At 56.7% G+C, this 20,072-nt stretch overlaps 1 protein-coding gene across 1 annotated transcript; it reads right to left on the bottom strand.

Moving 5' to 3' along the window:
- Positions 1–13,116: 13,116 nt before the first annotated feature.
- On the bottom strand, positions 13,117–19,107 carry EPHX3 (epoxide hydrolase 3). The gene is made up of 3 exons (XM_037883976.1): positions 18,443–19,107; positions 16,272–16,420; positions 13,117–13,687 (listed from the first exon to the last, which is right to left on the bottom strand). The coding sequence occupies exons 1-3, from the start codon at positions 18,494–18,496 to the stop codon at positions 13,498–13,500; spliced, it is 393 nt and encodes a 130-aa protein (XP_037739904.1). The 5' UTR covers positions 18,497–19,107; the 3' UTR covers positions 13,117–13,497.
- Between the last annotated feature and the right edge of the window lie 965 nt (positions 19,108–20,072).

Raw genomic sequence — 20,072 nt, 5'->3', positions numbered from 1 at the left:
ATTAATTAAGATGAGCTGTTATCAGCAGGAGAAAAAAACTTCTGTAGTGATAATCAAGACGGCCCATTTAGACAGTTGACAAGAAGGTGTGAGGATACTTAACATGGGGAAATAGAGTCAATATGTGTAATGACTCAGCCACTCCCAGTCTCTAGTCAAACCCAAGTTAATGGTATCTCGTTTGCATATTAATTCAAGCTCAGCAGTTTCTCGTTGGAGTCTGTTTTTGAAGCTTTTCTGTTGCAAAATTGCCACCCTTAAGTCTTTTACTGAGTGGCCAGAGAGGTTGAAGTGTTCTCCTACCGGTTTTTGAATGTTATGATTCCTGATGTCAGATTTGTGTCCATTTATTCTTTTGCATAGAGATTGTCCGGTTTGGCCAATGTACATGGCAGAGGGGCATTGCTGGCACATGATGGCATATATCACATTGGTAGATGTGCAGGTGAACGAGCCCCTGATGGCGTGGCTAATGTGATTAGGTCCTATGATTGTGTCACTTGAATAAATATGTGGACAGAGTTGGCATCGGGCTTTGTTGCAAGGATAGATTCCTGGGTTAGTGTTTTTGTTGTGTGGTGTGTGGTTGCTGGAGAGTATTTGCTTCAGGGTGGGGGACTGTCTGTAAGCGAGGACTGGTCTGTCTCCCAAGATCTGAGAGAGTGAGGGACCATTTTTCAGGATAGGTTGTAGATCTTTGATGATGCGCTGGAGAGGTTTTTAGCTGAGGGCTGAAGGTGACAGCTAGTGGACTTTTATTTTCTTTGTCGGGCCTGTCCTGTAGTAGGTGACTTCTGGGTACTCTTCTGGCTCTGTCAATCTGTTTTTTCACTTCAGCAAGTGGGTATTATAGTTTTAAGAATGCTTGATAGAGATCTTGTAGGTGTTTGTCTCTGTCTGAGGGATTGGAGCAAATGCAGTTGTGTCTTAGAGCTTGGGTGTAGACAATGGATCGTGTGGTGTGTCCTGGATGGAAGCTGGAGGCATGTAGGTAAGTATAGCGGTCAGTAGGTTTTCAGTATAGGGTGGTGTTTATGTGACTATCGCTTATTAGCACAGTAGTGTCCAGGAAATGGACTGCTTGTGTGGCTTGGTCTAGCCTGAGGTTGATGGTGGGATGGAAATTGTTGAAATCATGGTGGAGTTCCTCAAGGGCTTCTTTTCCATGGGTCCAGATGATGAAGATGTCGTCAATGTAGCGTAAGTAAAGTAGGGGCATTAGGGGACGACAGCTGAGGAAGCGTTGTTCTAAATCAACCATAAAAATGTTGGCATACTGTGGGGCCATGCGGGTACCCATAGCAGTGCCGCTGATTTGAAGGTATATATTGTCCCCAAATGTGAAATAGTTGTGGGTGAGGACAAAGTCACAAAGTTCAGCCACCAGGTTTGCCGTGACATTATCGGGGATACTGTTCCTGACAGCTTGTAGTCCGTCTTTGTGTGGAATGTTGGTGTAGAGGGCTTCTACATCCATAAAAAGAAAAGGAGGACTTGTGGCACCTTAGAGACTAACCAATTTATTTGAGCATAAGCTTTCGTGAGCTACAGCTCACTTCATCGGATGCATAAAAGTGGAAAATGCGGTGAGGATGTTTTTATACACACAGACCATGAAAAAATGGGTGTTTATCACTTCAAAAGGTGATAACTACATCCATAGGGGCCAGGATGGAGTTTTCTGGAAGATCACCGATTTTATAAGTGTACTCTCTATGCCATTATCTAAATCATCGCTGAATGGGGTGGCACAGGCTGAAGGGAGGGGGTACAGTGGACAGTGGGGGAGCATGCCAAGGGGAGGGGATGCAGTGGGACTGGGGGGTGCAGGCTGAGGGGAGGGGGGTGCTGAGAAGAGTGTGAGGGAGGCTCAGGTAACTGCTGTCTGGAAAGCCAGGGAGGGATCACGCCAGCTGTGAGTCCCAGGGGACCCTCCCCAGGTGTCTCTGACTGCAAAGCCCCCCCAGCGTTGGGGTCTAACGCAGTTTCTGGAATGGGTGGCGCCACCCCTTCGATAGCGGGGGGGGGGGGAGGGGGGGGCTGGTGTTTCCGGGGCCCTCATGGTGGGAGGGGGGCGGGATCTGGGCCACCCGGGTTTGAAACTGCAGCTTTTTCTCATTATTGCCTAGAAGTAACTTTCCTGCAGCCTGGGCGCGCGGGGAAACCTGGAGCTGGAGCGCGGATCCGGCTTCTCTGCCTCCCCCTTGCCACCCTTCCCCCACGCTGCGTCGTGGCCTCCTGCCCATGAAATCCCCACGAGCCCGGCGGTGCAGTGTGGGGGGATCCCACTGGATTGTCGTGGGGGCTGTGCAATGGGGCAGGGAGAGCATGGCTGGAGCTGACCTTGTGGTTTCATGCTGCTTCTATTGCGGTTCAGTGTGTGGAATGGGGGGCGCTCCCCCGCGTCTCCACAGAGCTGGGGCATTGCGGCAGGGCACCCGCTGGCTAGGAAGCACTGAGGAGGCCGGGAGAGAACTTCAAAATGCTTACCCCGCTCCGCACTGGGCCAGCTGGGATCTGGCCTCCCCTGGCTCTGTCGGGCAAGTGGCAAACTCAGCAAGAGTCCTGGGATCCCAGCTGGTCAGCCGCCCCCCGCCGCCTTTCTAGTGACTGTGAGCTGGGAGTCCTACCGACTTGCCAGCACACAGCAATGTGCCAGCGATGAGCGAGGTAATTTGCTATGAAAGGTAACTATAGTGCAAGGTTATTATTCAGGGTAGGTGTCACTCTCCCAACCCTCTGCTCTAACCACTAGTCTCCACTCCCCTCCCAGAGCTCAGAACAGAACCCAGGAGTCCTGATTCTTCTCAGCCTTCCCTGCTCTAATTCGCTAGACTCACCTCATTCCCAAAGTTGAGAACAGAACCCAGGATTCCTGACTCCCAGCCCCCCCACCCCGTCTAACCACTACAGCCCAGTCCCCTTGCAGAGCTGGGAACGGAACCCAAGGGTCCTGGCGCGCTCAGCCATCCATTTCTCTCTGGGTGGCGCTGGCTCCTGCACCCCACTTGGCAACATATGTGGAGCGGTCTTTGTCTGTAGGGTGCCAGAGGAGCCCCCTTTCCTCTGTGCTGAGGCTGTTCCATTCCCATCAGCTGGGACGTAAGGGAAGGTGTCTGCGGCTGTCGAGTGCCTGGTTTGGCAGTGGAATCTCACTGGAGCATCAGGCCTGCCACACCCCTGATAGACCGAGGGGTTTCCTGCTGGCTGGGCCCGAACCTCCTCCTGGCACCCCAGGGCAGGCCTGCCCGCTGCCCCAGGAGAACGGAGCCCACGACTCTCAGCATCACACCTCGCTGTCCCAGCTGCCATGCATGTAGCCCCTCAAGGGGCTGTGGGGGTCAGAGCAGAGGGCAAAGGAGCCCTCAGATTGCAGGTGCCAAGAGATGGGCTGCGGTGGGGTTGGAGCTGACTACGCTTGATTCCCCCCCCCCCCGCCCCCCCGCCAATGGGAGGCTGCTGGAACGAGGGGCTGGTGTGGGGGAGCCGGAAGCTAGGAGCTGATCTGTGTGCTGGGCACGCAGCGCGCTCCACGTGCGTCTGGAGGAAATGGCTGGAGGGGGAAGGAGTTGAGGCCACTTAGCCCCGCGCTGGAGCCCGGGTGTGGCAGCCTCCCCGTGCTTGTCGGGGGAAGATCTCAGTTTGCGCCTCACCCTGCTGCCCAGCCATGGAAAACTGCTGCTGGGATCGCACCTCCAGCTGCAGCCCCCTGAGGCACAGCAACCTCTGAAACCCCCCTTCAGGGGGAAGGGGTGGCAATCTGGCCAGGGCCCCAGGGAGCTATTGTGGGGGGGACTGTGACTTTGCCAGCAGACGAGTGGAGGGTCTCCGGTTGCTCTCCCGTGTGAGCTGAGCCACTGGTGGAGCTGCACAGGGAGGTGGGAGGGATAGATCCCCTAGCCCCTCAGCCCCAGACCGGGTCCCACGGCGGCAGGCTGTCCAGGCTAGTGGCTGGTCCCTGTCGGCCTGGCACCTGCAGCCTGGGTCCTGCTCTCCCCATGGATGCTCTGGGCTGGCGGCTGTTTTCATGAGGCCATGGGGACTGGAGCTGGGGCTGCCCTGGGTGCTGGGAGGCCCTCAGAGTCAGTTTGTCTCACTCACTCCCCCTGCTCCCGCCTGTGGGATCTCATTACTCCAACAGAGGCACTGAGTTCCCTGGCAGTAGGAACTGTGGGTGGAGGTCCCTTCCCCAGAGAGTTGAAGGTGGGGATCTGGGGGTGGGCCTTCAGGCTGTGCTAATGTAACGCCAACAGACCCTGGTCGTCAGCAGGCGGGATCGAACCTGGGACCTCTGGAGCTTAAAGCATGAGCCTCTACCACATGAGCTAAAAGCCAAAGGGCTATTAGCTAAGGCTGTAGAGCAGACTTATTTTCTCTCTCTTTAAGTGGTCTCGGTGCCACTAGATGGGACAGAACACCACACCCAGGCGGTGTGTGGGTTACACTAACACCCAGGAAACCCACCATGGGTCACCGTGATACAGTCCCAATCGCTGCCCAGATGAGCTTCCCACCCCCACATGGGGACTGAGATGCCCCCCCAGCTCCCTTCTCATCCTGCATGTGGGGCTGAGGCCCCACCCCCAGGCTTCCCCTGTTTCTACATATGGGCCTGAGGTCCCCGGCTCTGTGATGCCTGTAGCCCCTGGCATGGCCCAGCCTCCTTGGCAGGGTGAGGGTCTCTGAGCCAAAGTCCGAGCTGGCTGGTTACTGCTGTATGAGGGGCCTGGAAAGGGGCAGAGATTAGCAGGGCAGGTCCCTGGACACTTGATGAAGACACTGGCTGGGCTTTGAGGCCCTGACAGGTCCCATGCTGGCTCCTCTTCCTGTGGGGTCCTGGTGGCCTGGGCCCATGTGCCACAGGGCAGAGGGTTCTGGGAGCAGGAGCTCTGGGGGCTGCTGTCCCCTTGGTCCCAGGGAGTGCAGGGCTCTAGTGTCTGACTGCGGCCTGCAGGTCACTCCCAGAGCCCCCTGTGCTGGATGGCACTGGGTGTCAGGGTCACACAGGTCTTTCCTGAGCTCACTGCAGGGATGGGGGAGGGCAATGGGGCATCCCCAGGCTAAACATCCAGACCAAGTGTGGAACTTGTCTGTGTCAGCCACCACCCTCCCCGCTCGGCAGTGGGAGACATCTCTTTCCCTGCTGCAACACACACCTTCCCAGCACGACTTCGGTACTGGCTTGACAACCCCATCTCTCTGGGGCGTTGACTCTGAACCTTTCGGTTGCCTATTAAAATCCCAGCCTTATTAGCAGTTTTACTGGTGATAATTTCCGGTTGGGGGTTGGGTATATGGATGGCATCCTGCCACCTTCCTCCAGGCCACGGGGCTCCAATAAGCCCTGGTGCCTGGCCAGGGGAGTGTGATCTAAGATGGTGCCTGCATGGTGAGCATGGCCTTGGAAGGAAGCCAGCAGGGAGGTTTTTTTTGCGCATGGGACTGGCTGGAAAGGCAGACATGGATTTCTGATCAAGGAAAGGGGTCGGGGAATGGACTTTGTACGTTCTTTGTAAATAAACAGGACTGTCCCGCAGAAATACTGGAATCAGCCTCAATTTCTCCTCCTAATGGAAACAACTTAGCGAGGCCCCCAGTAGCAGTGAACCGCTGAGACCGAAAGGGGCAGCACACGTCAGGAGCACAGCTGGGAACGGACCCTGGGAGTCCTGGCTCCCAGCCCCACCAATCACTCAAACCCAGTCTTTGCCCTAACCTGGGAATAGAACCCAGGAGTCCTGGCTTCTAGCCTCCCCTTCTGTAACTCACTAGACCCCTCCCGCTCCCACAGCCAAGGACAGAACTGAGGTGCTCTGACTGCCAGTGGGCCCCCCCCACACTCTAACCACTAGACACTGCTGTCTCTGAGCCCAATAATGCCCTTCTCTGTGAATCACTTCAATTTCCTTCCTGCATCTGACTGCAGTGTGAGATCTGGGTGGTGGGGGCTGCTCAGGGGGACAAGGCAGGCCAAGTAGGGAGTGGTCTGTCTGGGAATCCTGTCTCCAGGGCAGGGGTAGGAGACCTGATGTTGGGGTTGTTGGAACCGGATAGGGCCGAGCCCTCTGGACCGGGCGGCATGCGCCTGGGCGGGCAGGAAGTTAGGCTGCCCCCCCTTGGCTCACAGTAGAGTCTCTGCACAGCCAGTTCTGCCCCCTTCACCTGGGTTGTGGGCTCCACAAATGGCTGGCACTTGGGGGGAGTGAGGGCAGGGGCTGGCTGAGTGGTGTCAGCCTAGGTGGCCCCACACTCACCACTTCCCGCCAGCGGAGCCAGGAACAGCGGCACGGGCTCGGTGCTGCAGCCTCGCTAGGCAACGGCACCGTGCAGCCCCTTGTACCTCTAGAGCTAGGCTGCCACGTGGGCAGGTGCCAGAGCTCGGCCAGGCAGGTTCCCGTCTCCTGGCTGCCTGCCTCGGAAAGCCGAGAAGAGGCGAATCCGGCTGCAGCGCTGCCTGGCCAGGAGCAGGATGGGCCTGTCTGCCGGGCCGCTGGAAGCCGTTGGCTGGGGCACCTGGCTGAAAGCTGCCATGGCCTGGTGCTGAGATGGGCACAGTCCCCCTCCCCCATCCAAGACTGTGGCTCAACTGCCACCCGCCCGGCCTGAGAGCAACCCGGTGGGCACCAGGCCCAGCCAGGCAGGCGCCAGCCTGGGCTGTCAGTGAGGGGTGAGAGCGAGAGCATGGGGCGGGGGGGCAATAGCACAGCCATCACTCAGCCCAGGCTTGGCTTCCCTTCCCTCCTCTCCCCTCGGCCCTGGCAGAGCCCGGGTCAGCCCCGCCTGTCCCCACCCCAAACCCAGCATGAGGAAGTGGCCGAAGCCCCGTCCCCAGCCCCCATTGCAGAGCTCCCAGCATGTGCTGCTCCAGCTTGGCTTGGGCAGCTGGCTCAAAATCAGGCCGGGGTAGAGGGTAATAGGCACCTATGTAAGACAACGCCCCAAATATCAGCACTGTCCTTATAAAATTAGGACATGCGGTCACCCCAGCTGGGCCCCATTCACCAGGGGGCTGGGACCTTCCCTGACTCAGTCCCATTGGACACACATGGCCTGGGGGGCAGAGTTCAGGGACCCTGCATGAAGGGGGAATTGTTGGGGGTGGGACAAGAGTGACTGTACCCTCCTCTTGCTGTATGCCCCCCTAGGAGGTAAAGCTGTAGGAAGGGTGTAGGGCACCCCTCACCTGGCTTGCCCCAAAGAGGGGCACAGAGCTGTTGGTTGGGGCAGGTTCTGCAGAGGCCGGTGCCCCAAGGGGTGGGAGTCAGTATCTACGGGGCAGGGCAGGTGCTGCCTTTCCACAGGGAAAGCCACCTGCCCTCTGCTTCAGCCCCTTCCCTGTTCGGGGGCTGGGGAGGAGGTAGGGGGTGAGGCTCTCCCCCCTCAGCAGGTCGGCGCTGATCCCAGCTCCGCTCCCCACAGGAGCCTGCTGCTGGGCTTCCGCCTGCCCCGGCTGACAGCCCCACGCTTCTCCTGCCTTGCTCCCTTTCCATGCCCTGGCCTGACCCAGGGCCCACGATCCCCTTCCCCTCTGCTGTTACCCCCTGCTGAGACTCTTCTCCCCCAGCCCACTGCCCTCTCCTCTGGCTCCCAGGGGGACGGGGGGCAGCTAAGGGGGAGAAGGAGGTGGCAGAGAAGAGCTGGGTTTCTCCATGCAAGTGCAAGACCCTTTTGCCCCTAAGGCACCAGGGATGAGATGCATCAGGAGAGCAGGGGCTTAGCTAAATGATGTCATCCCAGAGCAGCAAGTCTCTGGGCCAGGCCATGGTACAGGTACATTATTTGCCTCCACAGTGCTTCATGTTCTTCCTCCCCCTGAGAGACCCCCAAAACTCTGCCATTGTCCCTCATTAACCAGCGCTCAAAGCATACATCCTGAAGAGCTACGCTGGGACAGACTTGTTCTAACAGGGGGGCCCTTGGGAGCTTGTGCCGACCCAGTGCAATGGCTGTCTTTCTGTCCGTCTGTCCACCCAGGGGCCCCCCTCATCCAGCCCCATCACAGGCTGGGCACCTCTCACTCATTCCTGCATTTATCCTCACGCACCCTGGGCGGCAGGGCAGAGCTGTTAGCCCTACTGGACAGAGCAGGAACTTAGGTACAGAGCCACCAAGGGACTTAGGTGCCTAAACCCCAGTTTTAAATACCCCTGCAATCCACAAAGCTGCCAGTCCACTGCTGCCACACACTGCAGGCGCCTAACCTCCCCTTAAATTTCTGCCTCCGGGCACACGCACGGCAGCTGCAGTTTAAGCATCCAGAGGCCTGTCTCCTACCCAAACCCCCATGCAAGCCACAAATGCCAACGGGAGCACTGCCCCACTGCAGATTCTGTGGGGTGTCAGGGGAGACACAGCTCCATTCCACAAAGGGTAAAGGGCAGCTGAGCCTGTCTACATGAGGGATTGGGCCGGGCCAGCTGCAGCAGGGGCTGCTGGTATCTGCTGGGATTGGGGCACTCCCAGCAGACCAGGCCCTAGGGGGATGAGCTGCAGTTCCAGCAGGGATCTCCACAGGCAGCTCCTGGGTGGGGGTTTTAGCCCAAGAAAGGTGAGCAGAGCAGCCAAATGATGAGTGTGCCTCAGCAAGAGAGAACTGCTCCCTGCTGGAGGGATGAGCACAGATCTATTTCAGGGGGCTGGGACAAGTGACCCACATGGGGGGGCCAGACAGAATCACAGATGAAGCCTGAGACAGCTGAAGGCTCCACCCAGAGCAGCCCAGCCTGGGGCACGAAGCTGCCCCCCACCCCCAGGCCCCATTGCACTCCCCTTACTGGCTCCAGTGCCCTGCGCTCTGCCCTAGATCCCCCACCCAGCCCAGCCACAGGAGCCATGATTCTCCATGGGTGGCGCTTAACTCCTCCTGCTTGAGAGCTGGGCCCGATTTCAGCAGGAGATGGACTGTGATGGGTCTCCCTGCCCAGGCCCTTCTCCTGCCCCCAACCTGCTGAATCCGCCCCCTCCCCTGTTTACCCCTGTTAAGGGGACAGGGCTCTCCACAGGTCTCCTCCCAGGGCTCCGCAAACTGCTCCCAAGCCCACCCCAAGGCCGGGCTGGTGTAGGGCTCTGTGTGGGGCTGGGCCCCGGTCCCCACCTAGGAGCAGACGGACTCTAGCACAGAGTGTGCCAGGGCCCAGAGCTGGCAAGTGCCTGGTGGAGGGGTCTGGAGCACAGGGATGAATCCAGAGCCCGGCTGCTTTGGGCACTGGGTACTCCAGAGCCGGCTGTGCCCAGCCTGTGCCATCAGCAGAGACACCAGCCGTCCCTGCTAGCAAAGGACTGGGCCTGGGAGAAGGGGCTGCAGGCCTGCCCAAGGAGGGGGTCTGTGGCTAAGGTCCTGGCCTTGGAACCACGTTCCCTGGGTTCTAGCCTAGCCTCTGCCCTGTGCTCCTGCTGGGCTGTCACACAACTCAGCCCCTTTGTGGGGGAGGCTGCTAGTTCTGGTCCTAACCTCTCTGGGCCTCCAGTGTGTGATGCAACTCTAGCCAGGGCTGGGAAAGGAGAGCCCCCAGCGGCAGGGGGACTGGAGCTGAGGCATAGGGGTGTGGCTGTGCTGGGGAGGGGGAAGGCCAGGCCTCCCCTGCTGAGGTCTGTTTCTAGCCCTGAGCACTTTAAGCAGGAGGATGGTCTGTGGTTCTGGTGCTGGGCCAGGCCACCTGGGTTCATTTTGCCACAGACTCTGGGCGGCCCTAGGCGAGTCCCTTCCCCTCTCTGTGCAATGGGGATAAGGATCCTTCCCTCCCTCCTAAACCCTGGGGTGTCTGTGATGTGCCCAGATACCCCGGTGAGGGGCCCAGCCCAAGACCTGGGGCCGGGAGCGCTGCACAGCAACTGATGGACAAGCAAACGTGAGCCGTTTTACTGGGCTGGGGCAGCAAGAGCCAGCTCCCCTCTGCTCAGGGCTGGCTTCCCCTTCCCCGCCCGCTCCCATGGGGGGAGTCTGGGGCCCTAGCAACTCAGACAGCGAGGAAGTGGGGCAGCCCAGGTGGTCTCCTGCCCCCCACAGCCACATGGGAGGAAGCAGGCACAGCTTTGCCTCTCTGCCCAGTCAGTGGCTGTAAGCTGGGCTGCTGCCCCCTACTGGGCCAGCCAGGCCCAGCTCCCAGAGGCATCCACACGCCACCCATTTACCAGATCCCCAGCAGTCCCGGCTGGAAACTGCAGCCTCTCCGCAAGCAGGGGCAGCCTGGGGCGGGGAAGGGGGAGGAAGCACAGCCCCAGGCAGGCAGATCCCTGACTAGTCCAGGGAGGTTTCCTGACATGCAGCTCCCTTGGCCAGGGCCGGCCACACCTGCCAACACCAGGGAGGTTTCTGTACCAAATGCCGTTTATTAAATACACTCAGAGCATGGGGACCATAAGGCAGCACTTTCTATCCAGAGGCCATCACCCTCTGCAGATGGATTTACAGACAAGGCGCTAAGGAGCCCATCCCTGGCAGAGAGCACTGGCATCTAGGCACCCGAAGCTCCAGCCATACGTACGGGCAGCAGAGCACAGGGAGTCACTAAGGGGAACGGTAAGCGTGGGGAATCCACAGAAGAAATCAGCTGCTTGCCCACAGCCATCCTTTCTAGCGAGGTCAGCGCTAAGCTCTCCCCACCCCGCCCCGACACCACTGCAGTGAAACCCCGGCTCCGGGCACTGAGGGCTCCCACCTGCCAGGAACAACAGAGCTTAAGAGCACTGTGACCGGAGTCCCAGGGGAGCCTGCAATGAGGTCACTCAATTAGGGTGAACTGCAAAGAATGGGACAGACGATCCCCAAAACTGGTGGATATTCCAATACTTAGATTGACCAAGCCAGCATAAAACAGCTTCTATAATACCACACTGGTTACCCAAAGCCAACAGCACAATTCCCTTAAAGCAACCCAGCCTCAGGCCTCCACCCAAACACCAAATTAAATATGATGAGGATTACTGAAAATCTTATTCATCATATAAGAAAGTTCTACCAATCCCAAAGGATCAGATACATTACCTCCCAGGTTAATGAATATTCCAGATCTTACCCAAATACACGCTTACCGTCAATTCTTCTTAACTAAACTAAAATTTATTAAAGAAAAGAGAAGAGAGAGTTTTGGTTAACAGATCAGTATACATACAGACATGAGTACAGTTCTTGAGATTAAATTCAAAGTAGAGATGGTGAGCTTTGTAGTTGCAAAGAGTTCTTTCAGAATTAGTCCAATGTCCATATTCAGGGTGATTCCAGAGTAGGACTGGAGATCTCAGCCTTTTGATTTAAGCTTCCCCTGCATGAAGCATCAAGCAGGTCTGAGATAAAAAGGATCACCCCCCAAGGGAACTTTATAAAGTTTCAGGCCTCCTTTGACAGGTCGGAGTCCTTAGGTGAACAATAGGCAATTATGGAGACCTATTTCCTAAGCATCACCAGCAATTAGCTACACAAATTAATATAAGGCAATCTATCCATTAGGCAGTCTATCACAAACTTTAAAGAGACATATAGACAATGACATTATTTCACCCAAGATTCATCTAAATGCTAATATTCTCTTTTGATCTCTGAATCAATAGCTATAGTGACAGACAGGAACTGTCTGTTTACATGTCTAACATTAAACAAGATATGAGTAAACACATACAATTAGCATCACCTTTAATTTCTAACAACATCGGTTTGGATTTCAAAGTTCTAGCCTATCTACCATGGAATAGCCCTAATTACCATTCACATACTTTTCTAACATGTCTCCAGTGGTTGAATCTGGGTCATTTATCCTGCAGGATGCTTAACCCTTTCCGGCCATGCGTCACATTTTGTATAAGATTTGTTGCAATTATATAACAGTGGTATCAATGATTTGCATGGTCATATTTTAATCAGATAATGTTACACACACACACACACACCCTGCCCTGGCACCACTGCAGTGAAACCCCGACTCCACGCACAAAGCTCCCACCTGCCAAGAACAACAGAGCTGAAGACCAAGTGCTTAGATCCCAGGAAATGCAGTATTCTTGTTATGCTTCCCCAAACCAGGCATCCCAAATCACCTTCACTCTGCTCAGAGAGATGCCAGCAGCCAGCTCCCCTTCTGGACACAAAAGACCATCATCATGTGTACTGCAGTAGTGCCTAGGAGAGTAAGACCCACTGGGTGCAAGGGCACTGACACAGAGAAGCTCCTGGCTGGAGAAGGGAGGCCGAGATCCTGCTTCTCTCCAGGCATCACCCACTTGCCCAGGGCACTGGGCACAGAGCCCCCTCACAGCACAGGGCAGCACAGGGATGGTGGGCGAAGACAGGAGGGTAAGTGGGGTAAGCCACACCCAAGGTGATTCAAGGGCCATGTTTGAGGAGTGCATTACTCAGCATTTCTCGGGTCTCCAACTCTGCTGTTTTACAGGTCACTTCACCCCAAGGAGCCCAAACCTGCAGCCTCCTCCCCCCTGCCCCGCCAGCAGCTTTGGCAATGGGCTCTGCAGGAGCAGGGATCCACTCCAGCCAAGCGCAGTCCTGATGCCAGGAATGGAAATGAGAGGGTGGGGGGAGTGGCTGGGCAGAGTCTCCTGCCAACTACAACCCTCTCCCTAGTCTATGAAAGAGGTACCCCACTATCATGAACCCCTGTAGGTAGGGCTCTACCAAATTCACGGCCATGAAAAACGCGTCACAGATGGTGAAATCTGGTCTTTTGTGTGCTTTTACCCTATACTATACAGATTTCATTGGGGGAGACCAACGTTTCTCAAATTGGGGGTCCTGACCCAAAAGGGTGTTGCGGGGTGGTGGTGGTCACAAGGTTATTTTAGGAGGGGGGGGCCACAGTATTGCCACCCTTACTCCTGCACTGCCTTCAGAGCTGGGCAGCCAGAGCGTGGCGGCTGCTGACTGAGGGCCCAGCTCTGCAGGGAGCAGCGCAGAAGTCAGGGTGGCAATACCATCCCAGGCCACCCTGACTTCTGTGCTGTGGCTGGGGGCGGCTCTGCCGTCAGAGCCAGGCTCCCGGCCGGCAGCCCCCGCTCTCCAGCTGCCCAGCTCTGAAGGCAGCGCCCCACCAGCAGCAGTGCAGAAGTAAGGGTAACAGCACCGCAACCCCCCCACACAATAACCTTGTGACCCTCCCATAACTCCTTTTTGGGTCAGGACCCCTATAATTACAACACCCTGATATAAACAGCTGAAATCATGAAATTTACGATTTTTAAAATCCTATGAAATTGACCAAAATGGACCCTTAATTTGGTAGGGCCCTACCTATTGGTCTGGGAGCTAAGGGCTCCTCTCTGCAGGAGGGCTCAGGCAGGATCTGGAGGGGTGGCCTGCTGCTGAGGGATGGTACCCCAGGCACAAGACCAATCAGCGTGGGGGATATGAGCCAAGGTGGGGCTTGGCCCAGTGGAGGGTCCCGGGGCTGATTTGCCAGGATCAGGTCCCTGCCGTGCCACACCCAAGGCTGTAAATGGGGCCCAGGCACGGCATCAGCCCTGCTCAGTCACTCTCCCGCAGGAAGCTCCAGATCAGCTGATTGACCTTGTCAGGCTGGTCCTCGCTGACGAAGTGGCTGGCATCAGGGATGCGCCCCACGTGGCAGCGCTTGGCAAATACTGCTCCAGGAAGGGGATCATCCCAGCCTCCAGGCACACATCCTTCTCCCCCAAGATCACCAGTGTGGGCACCAGCATGTCCCTGCACTGCATGGGGCTCCTGCTGCAGGGAGAGGGAGAGAGAGAGAGAGGTGACCACTTGCCCAGGGCACTGGGCCCAGAGCCCCCTCACAGCACAGGGCAGCACAGGGATGGTGGGCGAAGACAGGAGGGTAAGCGGGGTACGGGAGAGGGTGTTCAGGTTACCTTAGTGCTGATGAGGGCAGCACAGCCTCTGGGGCAGCTGCCTGACTGGCACCTGCCTTCCCAGAACTCCATGGTTGGACCCCCAGCGAGAGCCCGGGGGTCTTGTCCTGCCACTCACAGACCTGACAGCACCCGACTAGGGCCTTGTCTACACTACACAGTTAGGTCGATGTAAGCTGCCTTACATCAACCTAGCTATATCAGTGTCCACACTGCTACTCCTGAGGGCATTCTGTGCCAAAAAATTAATTCTGCAAGTTTTATTTGTCAATAAATAAATGCAGAGGCGCCAGCATGGCAGTGGGGAGCACAGGCCAATGGCTGAATGAAGGTGGGAGATCACCCTGAAGCCCTCCCACACCTCACCCCCGGGACACGGACTCAGTGGTGAGACTGCACCCGACCCTAACACAGCACAAGGCCTGGCCCTACCCCAGAAATACCCTGGGGCCCTGCCCCTCTGCACCAGGCACACCAGGTCTGGGGCAGGCAGGCTCAACCAGGGAGGAGCTAAGTGTGGAGGGGCTCAGTGTGGGGGGATTGGATTCTGTGTGGAACAATCTGGATGCAAGCAGCTCAGTGGTGGGGCTAGGTATGAGGGGATCTGATGCACAGAGGCCCATGGGGGTGGGGGGCGTTTCCAGGTGCAATCGGACTCTGCAGGTCCTCCAGGTGAAAGTGGTTGGGGCTCAGCACAGGGGTCTGGGTTTGGGGATCTCAGCAGGGGGGTCTGGGTGCTGGGGGACTGAGGCTTGGTGGGGTGGGGATCTGGGTGCAGCTAGTTGCAGGTCAGTGGCTTGGGGGTCTTGATGTGGAAGCTCAGGGTGGTGCATGGGGTGGGGCTCGTCAGGATGGGGGTTTGAGTGTAGGGAGCTCAGTGGCGGGGGGTCTGGGTGCAGGGGGTCTGGGTGCAGGGGGGCTCCAGATGAAGGGGTTGACGTTCAGTGGGGTGGGGTTCGGGTATGGAGGGCTTGGGGGGTTCTGGGTGTACGGGGTGAGACTTGGCAGGGGTGTCCGGGTATGGGATGTCCAGGTGTACAGAAGTTGGGTGGATGGGGGAGCAGCTCCCTGTACACTGCCCCCTGCCCCCACAGCTGAGGAGCGATGCAGGCAGGAAGCAGGGGAGGATGCCGAGCTTCCTGCAGCTGGGGGAGGTTTCTGCAGGTGAGTCTGACACAGCCCCAGCCACTCCATGCAGGGGAAGAGGAAGTCCCGTCCTCTCCTGCCTCCAGCCCAGCTGGGACGATCAGCTGATCCCAGCTCAGGGTAGGAGCCACTGGCTGGGGTGTGATTTACCTCTCCACTAGCTGCTCCAGATGCCTGAAATGATGTACCTGTGTAGCTAGGGAGTGGTGCATGCCTGCTCTTGCAGCTTCCCTTTGCTTCCCTGCCAGAAAATAATTTTTCTTCAGGGAAGCAAAGAAATCTGCCAGGGAAATGAAGTCTGTGCACATGCCGTGACACAGCCTTCCCCCAGGAGTAACACTACAGCCTTGCTCCTGCTGACGTAAGTGCCCTAGTACTCCAACATAACAAGTCCACCTCCACAAGAGGCGGAGGGCTTAAGTCGGTGTGGATAGGGCGACGCAGCATCCCTGTGGTCACTTACATCAGCGCTTGGCTGTCATTCTTGTCAATTTCATGGCTCCCTGTTGGAGCCCATGTCACAGTTCAGGCTGTCACCCTGGGGCGGGTGTAGGGCTCCAGCTAGAGACCGGCTGCCCTCGGAATCCCAGTTCCCGGCTCCCCATCCGGATCCTCGCAGCCGCCCAGGATCTGGGTGCGGAGTTCCCCGTGGGGAGCCCGGGGGGGGGGGCGGCAGCAGGGCTCCTGGTGGTGGGGAGAAGGGAGTTGAGAGCCTGGGGAAGGGGGTGGGGCAGCCACACACAGAGCTGAGAGCCCAGGCTCTCAGCCCCCTGAACTGCCCACTTAAGTCGGTGGAGGCGTGCTAGTAAGGAGGGTAGTGTGGATATGAATCTGCAGTGGTTGTAAGTTGACCTGTGTTAGGTCAACTTACATGTGTAGTGTCGACATGCACATAGTTACCTCTGGCAGCACCAGACTCTGCCAGGGGCCACTACACTGCAGATTTGGTGCTGGGAGCAGAGAGGGGCCGCAGCTCCCAGTGTGCGCAGATCCCCCGGCCCTTGGCTCTGTGCACTGTTAGGGGAAGCACCTGGTGGAATGGGATCTTATAGCCCTGTGCAGGCCCCAGCACATCCCTTCCTGCCTCGGGGCTGCCACCTACTAGCCCCTCCACTCATTCCCTGCAGGGCTGCTTGGGCACCCAGTGGGACTGCAGCAGCCACTTCCCCCTCCTGGCTCCTTCCAGCCCAGCACTTGCGCCCCCACCCAACCCATCTCCCCAGCATCGAAGGGGTACCTCACTGGGTTCTGTGTGCGGCACAGGGTCGAGCCCCATGGAGGGGCAGGGGCCCTACCTGAACTCGTTCCTGTAGTAATCAAGGGGTGGCGTCAGTGCTCCAGGCTTGGAGAAGCTGAAGATATAGGCCTTCAACTCCTGTGCTGTCAGGCACTGCTCAGGGTTCTGGATTACTGCCTTCCTGCCGGCCAACATCTCCTTCAACATCTGCCTCAGGACAGATACAGCCGGGGTCAGGGACAGCTCAGATCCGGGGCCTGGTGAGCCAGGCGGAGGGCTCCCAGCAAACAAACCCCATCCAGAACCAGGCAGCCTAATCCCTCCGCAGGGATGGCTCAGATCCAGATCCTGGCGAGCCAAAGGGGCAGGGGCCTGGCTCCTGGCCAACAGGCTGGTATTCCCCAAATCTTAACCCCCATCCAGAGCTAGCGAGCACCCCCCCCCGCAGCAGGGATGGGGAGCCCCCATGAAATGCAGAAGCAGAATTCCACCTAGTGTCAAGGCCCTGGCTCATGGGGGCTCCCCCCCCCCCCGCCCGAGATGACCCTGACCAGCTACTGGGACAACTGAGGTGCTCCCCAGAATTGTCCCCCGTTCTTCCTAGCCTGCAGGCTTAGCATGGAGTCAGCGGCCTCCATGGAGGAATCTGACCTATTCGGGCTCCTCTGTCCCAGAATGGACCCCTCGCATGCTCATGCTGCTTCTCCTAGAACAGTGTTTCTCAACCTTTTTCATACCAGGGACAAGCTTGCAGCCTTCCTAAAGCGTGTCAGGGAGATCTCAGGGACCAGCGCTGGTTCTCGCACTGGTCGTTGAGAAGCACAGCCCTAGAGCCCCCATGTGGCTTTGATCAAGCAAGGGCTGTCTCCCCGGTAGGGGCCCATAAAAGCACATGTAGAGAGGGCCAAGTCCCGCCCCTCCCCACAACAGAGTCACACAAGCATCCCAAATCCCAGGGGAGAGTCTCAGAACAATGAGGGACCATAAAATACGTCTCCTCAGTGAGCAAGCGGGAAGAGCCTGTCGGGCCCTGGGGGATGGAGAGAGAGGCAGTCACACTGCTGAGCTCCTGCCTCCAGGTCAGGCATGGACAGGACATACACACAGCCGGGGGGGTGGGGGGGGGCACATGGGCATAACCCATGGATCAACCCCACACCCCATCTACTGCAGGATCCCATATCTGACAGGACTAGTGCCAGCTGCTACAGAGGAAGGGGTAAGAACCCACCCCTAGCCCTCGCAAGGTCTCTTCCCAGGTTCTGATAGAGATACACTAAAGCCCTGAAGCAGGACTGTCCATCTCCTGGCCAACATGGTGTTTTGCCTTTGGTTTTGGTCATAACCTAACAACTCTGGCTCTTCTCCTTACCCAGAAAAACATCCAGTTCCTGTTTGAACCTCTCTAAGTTCAGGCCTCAATGACTTCCTGTAGCAGTGAGTTCCACTGGCTAATTATTTTCTTTCATGGGTTTGACTTTCCTGCCTTTCTCCTGAAGTCTGGCTCTAGGCAGCCCAGAACAAAGCACCTTGCTCCAAAGGGCCAGGGTCCTTTAGTATAAAGTTCAGCTCCCTTCGAACCAGAGTTTATTGGATTACTATTTAGCTACTCCTTGCACCAGTTCCAGTATAGGTGGGTATAATCCCAGAATTCAGCTAGGCCAGCACCCTTGCAAAAAGCACCTGGGATCTTTAACAAATGCCAGTGATTAGGGCCTCTGTTTTACCCGCCAGCTGAAAAACAAGGGACTGCCGGACACAGTGCGAGTCACCACTCAGTGGGCAGGTTTTCTCCCCCTGCACTGTGCTGGCCCCAGTGGTGCTGGGGGTGGGGAGGCCTAACTTCAGAAGCCAGTGCTGATTCCAATATCCCAGCAGGGCTGTATGGGGTGCTGAAGGAGCTGCACACCAGAGCTGTAACTGTCTGCGGTCATTAACAATCCCCTGGCAGCTTTCCTGAGTCAGGGTTAAACTCCCACTGGGGCCATTCCACCCTGCATCCCTGACCTCCAGCCCTAACATGCTGCATAGTGGGTGGTTACCAGGTGCCACATCCCCTCCCCAGAGGTGGCTGCACCCAGGACTCTGGCGGAGAGCGAAGGGGCAGTTCTATAAACCGGCACATTTGGAATTCTAGTTAAGCTGAGCCACAGCTGCCAGGTCCCTTCCCACTCCCCCAACCAACCAGCTCCACTCCCTGCTCCCACCCCACTCACCCCCCGCTCTCACCTGGGAGTCACCCAAAGACAAGAGCAGTTCAGGCAGCCTCTGGAGCCGGAACATCAATATGTAGCTGGAATGCAGCAGCCGGCAGGCTACATACTCTGCAGCAGGTGGGCAGAAAAGCAGACACAGACATGCTGAGGCTGGAGGGTCTCCTACCCCGGTGCCCCCGGGAACACCCAGGGCTCCCACCAGAGGCAGAAGCCAAAGTCACAGCACATGCCAGGCTCACAGCAAGTGCCAGTGACGTCATTTCAGAGCTTGCTTGAGTTGGCCTGGTGCTCGGAGAGCCTGCAGACCCTGTGGAGGCAGGGAGCCCCAGCCACAACGCAGAGACCCCAAGAGTCCTTGCCTCCCCACCCCAAGGAGTGCCACTGTCACCTGGTCGGGACCTCCGTGCTGCTGGCAGGTGCCAGAGCCGCCTGCGCTGCAAGAACTAGCCTCCTTTGCCCTGGACCTGCCACAGACCCTCACAGGGGGAGCCCAGCACCCCTGCAGGTCAGAGCCTCACCTTGAAGTATGGACAGGTGGGGGGCGTTCATGATAATGAGCTTCTCCACCATGTTAGGGGGCTTATTCCTTCCCCCACTTACTTCCCTGGTCCTTCTCGCATGAACAGAGAGCAACAATACCCGAAGTCCAAAGGTGCAGACAATTCGATGTTTATTGGGTTGAACTTCCAGCAAGCATGATTCCAGTTTCCTTCCTTAGTGTCCCCCTTCCCAGCTCTGACACCACAGAGCCTTACAGCTGTGGCCCTGTTCCCATTCCTGCCCTTAGCAAAACATGATTCCAATTTCCCCGCCCCCATTCCCTGTTCCCATTTCCCCCACCCACTTCGTGATTGACTGCAGACTATATAGTAAAACTTGAGTTCTCCTTTGCTATACCTTAACTAGTCATGTTCCTGAAATTTAACTAACCGATCCTAACATATTGTAACTTGATTATGTAACCAATTATATCCCACCACCTTAATTAGTTTACACCCAGCAAAATTAATTATACAGCGGACAGGAACAATCACAGAACCAGACAGAGATTATACAGACAAACAATAGCAAAGTGGGAACTATAATGACAAAACAATACAGAAGTGAGGATTTCACATCCCAGCTATTGATAAGTGAGTTCTTGCCAGACAGGATGCTATCAAACTAAGTTTCCTTTTACATCTTCTAGGCTCTTCCCTTTCTCTGGAGGTAATAGGAATACAATCCTGTCCTGATAATGCCCAATAGCACCTTATTTTAATGTGACTAGTTTGGAATGTGAGGATGTGACCAGTCGCTTCCCAGCTTATGGCTGCCTCTGCTGCATAGCCAAAGGCCTTAGCCTAAGAACAGGGCCTCAGATTATCACAGTGAGAAAAGGCCCTATACAGGCAGACAGTGATTTTGATTCTTTCTTTTATACCTTCTCTCGTACGGGCATACCACACCTATTCCAATTAGTGTTCCAGACTTCCCATTATAGTGGGCCCGAGAAGGTTGGGTACAGGTTGTCTAGTACACTGTGGGGGAGGGCTTACTACATTACTTATAGGTTATCTCCATATGCAACGTAACACAAGTACAGTTAACAATACATCAGCTGCTATGATAATCCACAGCAACACCGAGTTTTGACCACTGCA

This window comes from Chelonia mydas, chromosome 20, assembly GCF_015237465.2.
Source record: "Chelonia mydas isolate rCheMyd1 chromosome 20, rCheMyd1.pri.v2, whole genome shotgun sequence".
Lineage (NCBI taxonomy): Eukaryota > Metazoa > Chordata > Testudines > Cheloniidae > Chelonia > Chelonia mydas.
This window is presented reverse-complemented; position numbering and strand designations above follow the sequence as displayed.